Source organism: Eptesicus fuscus, chromosome 7 (assembly GCF_027574615.1).
Source record: "Eptesicus fuscus isolate TK198812 chromosome 7, DD_ASM_mEF_20220401, whole genome shotgun sequence".
NCBI classification, from domain to species: domain Eukaryota; kingdom Metazoa; phylum Chordata; class Mammalia; order Chiroptera; family Vespertilionidae; genus Eptesicus; species Eptesicus fuscus.
The window spans coordinates 42722619-42732500 of record NC_072479.1 but is presented as its reverse complement, the minus strand read 5'-3'; the positions used below and the strand labels follow the sequence as shown (position 1 = coordinate 42732500).

Sequence of the window (9882 nt, the reverse complement as noted above, 5' to 3'; positions counted from 1 at the left end):
TTATTTAAGCAAGCAAACGTTTACAGAAGCCAGAAGAGCAGGGTTAAATTTTAAACTGCAGTTTTTACCCAGGATGGAGGTCGCTGTGCTTCAGTAGAACACCTAGCCCAGCTCCCATCTCACTGGAAACCAGGCTTCCTCGGCCTTGATGCTACGACACTTTGGGCCAGATTGCTCTTTGCTGTGGGGACTGTCCTATGCATTGTCGGGTGCTCAGCAGCATCCTTGGCCTCTGCCCAACGGTACCTCATCTCCAAGTTGTGACGACAAGAGTGGTCAGAGAAGGGCCCTGGGCACAGACCTGAAGGGACTGAGGGATCAAGGAGCCAGGGGAGATCTGGGCAGGAGTGTCCCCGCAGAGTGCCCCCTGGGCACACATTTGACGTCTTCACACACAGAGGGAGGCCAGCGCGGGAGATGGTCTTTGCAGGCCCAGGGAGGACCTTCCGGGTTTTTGTTTGTTTGTTTGTTTTTAATATATTTTATTGATTTTTACAGAGAGGACGGGAGAGGGATAGAGGGTCAGAAACATCGATCAGCTGCCTCCTGCACACCCCCTACTGGGGATGTGCCCGCAACCAAGGTACATGCCCTTGACCGGAATCGAACCTGGGACCCTTCAGTCCACAGGCAGAGGCTCTATCCACTGAGCCAAACCGGTTGGGGCGGACCTCCCGTTTTATTACCGCCAGGCGGTGCCTCTGGAAGGTGTGGGCAGAGGAAGAGGTGGTCTCATACAACACCCCCCACCACAGGTTGTCTGTGGGGTCTCTGATTTGTTCCAGAAAAGCGGGCTCCACTGTTCCTGGACTCAGGACTACAGTCAGCCCAGGCCCTGCACCCCAGGGTCCGAGGGGAGGGTCAGCTGCGGTCGCTGTGGGCGCCTAACAGCGCTGGTCACCCTCGCAGTGAGATGCTGCTGCACGTGGCGACGGGCGGGCGCTCTCACGCACCGCTGGCGGCACAGTCCCCGCAGAGTGGGATCCACGAGTGCAATCCCAGCTGTGTGCCGCCAGGAACCCCTGCGCACGGAGTGCCGGGAGGCATGCACACGTGCAGCCCTGCGATTCACAACAGCAAAAACGGGGCCACCCGCGTGTCTGCAGGGAGAAGAAGCCGGGCTCATTCCTCCAAGGGCACACAGCGCAGAAAACACATCCACTTCTGTGCCGGGGGCTTGGGGAGTCCCAGGCCCCGATGTGAGTAGGAGACGCGGTCACGGGGCACATACAAAGGAGGCAATTTAACAGCGGCCCAAACCGGGCAAAGCCAGCTCTAGCTACATGGGCACAGGCCATAGAGTCGAGAGGAAAGCAAGGGAGGTGTTAACAGAACATTCAATAAGGCGCCATAGAATCTGTCTCTTTTTGTTTTCTTTTAAGTGAAAATAGTTGATTCCTTTTGCTTCTAGACAGAATCCAAACTCCCCAACAAGTTGCATGAGGCTCCATATGGCCTGACTCCTGCTGACGGCTCCAGGTTCATGGGCGATCACAGCCCCAGATCTCCACACTCTAGGAGCACCCAAACCTACTCTTCCGGGCTCTCACCTTTATACAAGCTTCTTCCTCTGCCTGCAATTCTCCCTCACAACACTCCCTGTCCCTCCATGGAAAGTCCTTCTTAGCCCTATAGGGGCTCACCCTGAACCTACAAAGTGCCAGGTGCCATTTCTGGGCTCCCACAGCTCCCTAGGATCCCCGTTCTGGCTATGACCCCTCTACCTGGGTCCCCCTCCCTAGCCCTGGAGCCTGCTGGGATCCACCTCAGAGCCCACATGGTGCCACCCTATGCCTTCTGGAAGCCAGCCTCAATGGCCACTCTGGTCTACTCTCGGAGCCCTGTTGTCACCAGCAGTGCTCTACTACTGCTCTCCTGGTTTCAAGTTCAGTGTCAACTTCTTTTCAATCCTAGTGTCTACCTGGAAACAAGCTCAATGCCAACGTGATGGCCCTCTGTCCCAGGGCTACCTGATGCCAAGAGCAGAACCTGCCAAGGCCGATGCCAATCTCAGCACCCACCTGCTGCTACACTTGGTCTCCACGTGGCCCCCAGGGTGGGCGAGGCCAGTCAGTGGAGAAGAAGGAGAGAGGATTCCAAGCCCAGCTTCATCACTTTTTCCCTGTGACCTCCGGCAAGTGGCTTTATGGAGTCTTGGTTTTAACTGCAAAGGAAGAACGATCATGACCCAGCCCATTCTTATAAAGATTCCATAAGACCTGCATACAGACCCAAGCTCCACAATTCGTGCTCAGCAAGGGGGACTGTCCTTCTTACTAAGAAAGAATGCCAGTGAGGAAAGGACAGCAGAGTCACTCATGCTTTCTCTTCCCCCCGCCTTCTCCCCTCCCCCAGCATCTCAGGGCTCACCTCTGTTCCCAGCACTTATGCTAACCCAAATCTCTCCTGTTATGGTTCCCCCCGCCTGCTAATAGCAGCCCTGCTGAGCCAGGAATCACCCCTAAAATACACACACCCTCAAATATAACCTTTCTACTGGTGGCAACCCAATCCCAGAAAGGGGGAATAAAAGTGGAGAGCAGGAGAGACATATGTGCCCCTGCCCACTCTCTGTTCTCTGCCCTCATCTTACCCTCTATAAAATGGGAAGCATTAGTAAATAATAATTATAATAATAACAATAGAAATGGTACAATCAACTTGGTGGGTTTCCCTAAGGATCTGTAGCTCTCTGTAAATCATAACCCTTCAGACAGTAGGGATTTTTTTGTACCGCATTGCAGTTGTCATTACTGTTTCCCAAGTCCTGGCCCATCCCTCTGCCAACTGAGACCGTGAGTTACTCTTCTCCAGTTCTGTGGAAATTTCCACTGAAATGTGGCTCTGGTTGTCTCTCCCTTTTCCAATTGGAGAAAAGCAGTTCTGTGGCATGCCATCTGGACTCTGCTTTGAGGTTCCAATGAGGATTCTGGGCATCAAGAAGCAATATTATGTCCAAAACAAAAGCAGGTCAGCATCTGGGTCAGGAGCTGACTCCATGACCCAGCTGGGATCCTCATATATTTCTTCCCCCAGGAAGCCCACATCCACTGCTGGGGTGCTTCTCCCCTCCAGACCTTCAAATCCATCCTCTGGAATCTCCAATCCTGAGACCATTAAGCCTACATCCCTCCTCAGCAGAAGATCCCCAAATCCACAGCCACGTGTTCTGTCTTATTCCAATACCCTTAACTCTTTCATTCTTCTCTCCCAAGACCCCAAACTCCACAACTTTGGTGTTCTTTCTCACTCTGAGGCCCCAAATCCCAAGCTCAGGGGCTCACACATGCAAATATTCCAGAATCTTCAGCTCTGAAATGTGTCTACTATCCCCCCAGCCCCCAAGTCCATAGTCCTGGGCTGGCCCCTCAGGAGAAGCCACAAATTCAGACTTGTTAATCTGCCCTGGAGTCCCTCCCTCTTCCATTGCTGGCTGCATCCCAAGCTAGGCGGGAACGTGGTGGGGCGTGTAACTGGGAGGTGAAGTGAGACAGTTGTATAATCAGGACCAAAAGCCGCCCTTCTCTCCCACATAGTATAAAGACAAGCCACCCCAGCCATCACCATGTGACTCTCACTCCGAGCCGTCATGCTGGCTTCGGGGCTGCTGCTGGCGGCTTTGCTGTCCTGCCTGACAATCATGGTCTTGATGTCTGTCTGGCGGCAAAGGAAGCTCTCGGGAAAGATGCCTCCTGGTCCCCCAGCACTGCCCTTCATCGGGAACTACTTGCAGCTGAACACAGAGCAGATGTACAGCTCCCTCATGAAGGTGTCGCCAGGCAGGGGAATGGGTGTCAGGGTGGGGTTGGGGGCCTGTCCAGTCTGGCTGAGACTTTGTGGCAGGGGGCTGGCAAGGTTGGACTGAAATCTTAGGACGGAGGAGGTTGTTTTTTTAAAATATATGTTAATATTGATTCCAGAGAGAGAGGAAGAGAGAGGGAGAAAGAGAGAGAAACATCATTGGAGTCCAAAACCGGGGCATGTGCCCTGACCTGGAATCAGGGAATCAAGCTGGTGACCCCTTGGTGCACAGGACGACGCTCAAGCAACCGAGCCTCACCAGCCAGGGCGAGAAGGGGGAGTTCTGAAGGTTTACTACTGGGGTTCTAGCCAGGAAAGACCAGATCTTGGGACTGTCAGAACTTGGGCAAAATGCATCCCAGCCTGTGAGGTCTGGGGACAGAGTCAGTTCAGAGCTGGGCGGCTCCCTCTCACCACTCCCACGCCTCCCCATCAGATCAGCGAGCGCTACGGTCCAGTGTTCACCGTCCACCTGGGCACTCGGAGGGTCGTGGTGCTGTGTGGACATGACGCTGTAAAGGAGGCTCTGGTGGACCAGGCTGAGGAATTCAGTGGGCGAGGCGAGCAGGCCACCTTTAACTGGCTCTTCAAAGGCTATGGTGAGGGGGACTCTGGGTGGGGGAATGTGGTCCAGCAGACTTGATGGCCTGTTTCCCAGCATTCTTCTCCCAACTTACCTACCCACTCAAGGCTGTGGCCGAGCCCTTCCCCTGGTCCCCTCTGTCCCCGTTCCTGTGTATCCCTGTGTCCTCTCTGACGTGTCTTAGTGTTTCTGCGTCTCCCTGCTTCTCTCTGCCCTACCTCCCAGCTCTCTCTCACCAGATATCTCTTCTTTCTCTGCATCTCTTAGAAGCTCTTGGGGTTTTTGCATTGGAACCCTGGTCCTCTGTCTCCATGTGTCTCAGCTTCTGTGCCTCCTCGTGTTTGTCTCTCCCTCTCCTTGCCTCTCGTTTTCCTTTGTCTTAGAATCTCCCATTATTTCTGCTGCAAAATCCCCATGCCTCTGCCTCCTGGTAAAAGCCTCATCTCTCTTGCAGACCCTCTCTGTGTCTCTGTATATACTTTTCTCTCTTCTCTAGCTCAGTCTTAGAATCCTTCTCAATTTTTACTCCCACTTCCCAGATCTCCACATATCTCACTTCCCCTCCTTCCCTCCTGCCTCTTTCTCTTCATGAGAGTGTCTCTGCATCTCTGTTTCTCTGTACATCCGTGTAGCCCCTTTCCTTCTGACATTCTTCCAACTTGGTCTCTTTCTCTTTCTGGTTTTCTCTAAGTTCTCTCTCTCTCTCTCTCTCTCTCTCTGTCTCTCTCTCTCTCTCCCCCCTCTCCCCCTACTCCCTCTGACCCCGCCCCTCTCTGGCCACTCCACTCCCCACTCCTATTACACCCCTTCCCTAGGCTTGGTGTTCAGCAATGGGGAGCGCGCCAAGCAGCTCAGGCGCTTCTCCATCAGCACGCTGCGGGACTTCGGTGTGGGCAAGCGGGGCATCGAGGAGCGCATCCAGGAGGAGGCGGGCTTCCTCCTCGAGGCCCTTCGGGGCACGAGCGGTGAGCCTGGGACCCCCAGAGCAGAGGAGGAGAACGCGCGTCTGGCCTGGGAGGGGAACCAGGTTGGGGGAAGGCATTCCTCAAATCCCAGACTGGCACCCTACCGCCAAGTTGACTCTCCCCAAATCCCTTCTCTCCCCCCTCCCAGGTGCCTTCATCGATCCCACCTTCTTCCTGAGCCGAACTGTCTCCAATGTCATCAGCTCCATTGTCTTCGGGGACCGCTTTGACTATGAGGACAGAGAGTTCCTTTCACTGCTGCGCATGATGCAGGGAAGCTTCCAGTTCACATCCACATCTATGGGGCAGGTAACTGACCCCAACCTGGCTCTGCTGTGGCCCTTGCACAACCAGCCACCGCCTCCCTTACACCGACACAGGTGCCCCAGCCCCTATCCTCCTCCAGACCTGGGTCCCCTCAAAACCAGCCGTCTCCCTTGGACAACTGAACAGTTGAACAGGAACTCAGGACAGGTGCCCAATACCCAGTCTCCAATACCTGGAATCTCAGCTGATAGTCCCTTCCCACAAAAGAAAGGGAAGGAAGGACATCTGGGTGTGTGTCTCAGTCCACCTCATCTACTATTCAATCCTTGGACAGGATCCCGCACGCTGATCCCGCATGAAAACTTGGACATATGTTCCCACCCAGTCCCATTGAAATACTAGACCCCGGACAGGGGCCTTACCGGTGCCGCCCTTGCTGGGACAGGCCCCGCTCCCTTCGGGTGACGCCCGCTGACAGCTGTCCTTCCCCCTCAGCTCTATGAGATGTTCTCCTCGGTGATGAAACACCTGCCGGGGCCACAGCAACAGGCATTTAAGGAGCTCCAGGGGCTGGAGGCCTTTATAGCCAAGAAGGTGGAGCAGAACCAACGTACCCTGGATCCCAACTCCCCGCGGGACTTTATCGACTCCTTCCTCATCCGCATGCAGGAGGTACCTGCCAGCAGCCAGTGCAAAGAAGACCAAAGCCTAGCAGAGGAAACTCAGGCGGGGGGCAGGGGATGGGGGAGAACAGAGGCTCATTCAGATGATGCCCCCCTCATAATCCTCAGGACCCCAATTATAATTCACTGTTCTCTCCACTGGGCCTTCACCGTGGGCAGGACTTGTGTGTGCAAATCATCATAATAAGCACATCTATGCTACCTCCGTGCACCAGGCACCATTTTAAGAACTTAACGGTATTCACCTATTTAACACTCACACCAGCTCTTGGAGAAGGTTCTACTATGACTCCAATGTGACAAATGAGGAAACTGAGGCCCAGAGAGTATGAGTGTCATGACTGAGGTCACACAATGAGGAAACAGTGGAACCTAGCTCCAACCCTGGTCTCTCAGACTGCAAGGCTGGTGCTTTTAGCCACCATCTCTTACCTTTCATTCCTTGGTTGTCAGGTACACCTGTGTGGACAGGTGACCTGGCTTTACTATGTGGCATTGGAGGGTCCCCCCTCCTAACTGGATGGGCTTTATGGAGTCTGAAGTTCAAGGTGAAAGGATCAGGGAGTGGATTCTCCATGGTAAGCTTCAAGATTTTCAGTGAAGGAATAGGATGCTGTTGCTTAAAATCCGGTCTGAGTCTCAGAAAATGTCTCTCTTCAACTGTCTCTGATGCATTCTATCATGGTCTCTCTCGCTCCCTGTCTCTATTCCTTCATTTCAAAATATTTCTATAATTAAAAAGCAACAACTAAGTGGGTAATTAAAGAACAGATTGTCAGCTGGGTAAGGAGTGTGCAAAGAACATTTGGGTAGAGCCACCAGCCTGGGAAAAGGCCTGGCAGAACTAGGGTCCCTCTTCCCACCTTTGGTCCAGATGTATAAGAAGTGGGTCCAGAGAGAAAACCCCAGAAGGGCCCTGAGAACGTGGGGGAGTGGGCTTGGCCTGAAGCCATCTCTCTCTGCAGGAGCAAAAGCACCACCACACAGAGTTCCACTTGAAGAACCTGGTACTGACCACGCTGAACCTTTTCTTTGCGGGCACCGAGACAGTCAGCACGACCCTGCGTTACGGTTTCCTGATGCTCATGAAGCACCCAGATGTGGAGGGTAAGGCTGGAGGGGGCAGGGAAGTGAGGGCCACAGACCCTCAAAATTCCTCTGAGCCTGCTGCAATGTCCCCTCCTCTCTCACATTTCTGGACCCTCAGACACACCCTGCTATCCAGAGACTGGGTGATGATACTCGCTAATAGGGACCAGACACGTTTCATTCGCTGTTAACAAATTGAAAATATCTGAACTGATTGGTAAATAGCTCCACCAAGTGCCCACTACCTGCCCCTCCAGACCATCCCCAAGACTCCTCCCTCGCAGCTTCCCCCATGAGTCTGGCACACCAGGTTAACAGGACCCTGCGCCAACAATGCTTATGACCAACCTGTTTCGAATGATCATCTGAATGATCCAGTTGCACATATTTGGGCTATCATTCCTGCCCCAAGACCCCTAGATACCTAAACATGTTTCCCCTTATCCCACAGCCAAGGTCCACGAGGAGATTGACCAGGTGGTTGGCAAAAACCGCCAGCCCAAGTTTGAAGACAGGGCCAAGATGCCCTACACAGAGGCGGTGATCCACGAGATCCAGAGATTCGGAGACATGATCCCCATGGGCGTGGCCCGCAGAGTCACCAAGGACACCAAGTTTCGGAACTTCCTCCTCCCTAAGGTGCTGCCCATGCCCAGCCTAGAGGGACCTCCAACCTGCACCCTGTTACCCAGCACCCCATCCTCCTTAGAAGCTTCCCAGCCCTTGTCCCCCTCCCTCAACCACAGACTTCCCCAATCACATGTCCCTTCAACCTTCCCACTCAGATACGGGTCCCTTTAACCCACCCATATCTCCCCAAGACCTCTTGCCTCAGGGAATATGAATCCCATGTCCCCCAAATGTCCTGCCTTGAGAGACATGAGCTGCATGTACCCCAAAGCTTCTACTTCAGGAGACACAGACCCCATACTCCCCAAAATTCCCGTCTCAGGGACATAAATGTCACATCCCTCAAAGCTCCTCCCTCAGAGAGGACCCTGGCTCCCATTTCTCCTCGCCTAGAGCACCCACATTCCCCCTCTAACCCCATATGCTCTCAGCATACCCGTTCGCCCTTCACCTTGTCAAACCCTTCCTCCTCCCCACCAGGGCACTGAAGTGTTTCCTATGCTGGGCTCCGTGCTAAGAGACCCCAAGTTCTTCTCCAACCCTGGAGATTTCAACCCCCAGCATTTCCTAGATGAGAAAGGGCAGTTCAAGAAGAGTGATGCTTTTGTGCCATTCTCCATTGGTAAGAACCACTGTCTGTTGCCAAGCCACCCGTCACACCAACAGGGGCCTCCTTCATTCCAGCTCCCCTCTCCGAGATGTAGCCTAGTAGCTTTCTCCATCTTGGAAGTCCCTCTGATTATCTACCCTACAGTCAACCAACTGTAGCCCTCTTAACTAACACCTACCAAACTCAGGCAAAAGGAAAGGGGTGATTGTACCTATTTCAGAGATGGGAAAAATCATGGCCCGGAGTGAGTCAGAGATTTGCCCAAGGTCACTTGAATTCTTCAGACTCCTAAGGAGATGACAGCACAGCAGCCATATGTGTATGTTTAGGGGGAGGATTGTCTAAAATTCCCATTGCTACAGCCTACTGTAGCTCACCCCATCCCATGTACAAGGGAAACAGGCTCAGACAGGATTAGAGACTTCTCTGAAAGTCTCCAGGCCATGTATTCTGTCCCCTCCTCCCCGGGGAGAATGCAGCTGGAGATGCAGAGAGGGAAGAGGTGGCAGTGAGAGTAGGCCTCACCTCCACCCTTCCCACCCTATCTTGTCAGGAAAGCGGTACTGCTTGGGAGAAGGCCTGGCTAGAATGGAGCTCTTTCTCCTGCTCACCACCATCATGCAGAACTTCCGCTTCAAGTCCTCGCAGGCACCCAAGGATATCGACGTGTCCCCGAAACATGTGGGCTTTGCCACCATCCCACGAAACTACACCATGAGCTTCCTGCCACGCTGAGCTAGAGCTGCCACAGGGCAGGGCTAGTGGGAGGAGCAAATGGGAGGGTGGGGCCTGGAGAGGCGGTGCTAAGGATGGGGGTGAGGTGGAGGAAAAGAAAGTGCAAGGTGGATAGGAGAGTGAGAAGAAACAGACGATCTGTCTGTTCACCATGTTAGAGCTAGATCCTTCAGAGTTGGGATGAGATAAAGTGAAACCTTACACTATACCGTGCATGCTGATAATAATAATAGTAACAGCTATTATTTATTGAGCAAGTACTCTGTGTCAGCTCTGTGCTAAAAGCATTACACACTCACCTCCCTTAATGCTCACAAACCTATGGGATGGGAACTGTGTTCATACCCATTTTACAGGTGACACAGCTGAGGCTCAGAAAGTTTAAGTCTCTATCTGAGATGCCACAGAACACAATAAGTGCTCAGAAGTACTCAAGCACAGATCTGTGCAGGGATGGCTATATGTAGCCCACTGTCCTTTGGGTAGATTCTTAAAGAGCACCCCTTCCTTTTAAGTAAA

The 9882-nt window shown here is 53.2% G+C and overlaps 1 protein-coding gene across 1 annotated transcript; it reads left to right on the top strand.

The window, feature by feature from the left end:
* Window positions 1–3544: 3544 nt before the first annotated feature.
* Window positions 3545–9616, top strand: LOC129149774 (cytochrome P450 2A13-like). Its single transcript, XM_054718868.1, has 9 exons — window positions 3545–3769; window positions 4238–4400; window positions 5200–5349; window positions 5498–5658; window positions 6112–6288; window positions 7265–7406; window positions 7840–8027; window positions 8499–8640; window positions 9182–9616. Exons 1-9 carry the CDS (start codon window positions 3590–3592, stop codon window positions 9361–9363), a joined length of 1485 nt encoding a protein of 494 aa, XP_054574843.1. The 5' UTR covers window positions 3545–3589; the 3' UTR covers window positions 9364–9616.
* The last annotated feature ends 266 nt before the right edge of the window (window positions 9617–9882 follow it).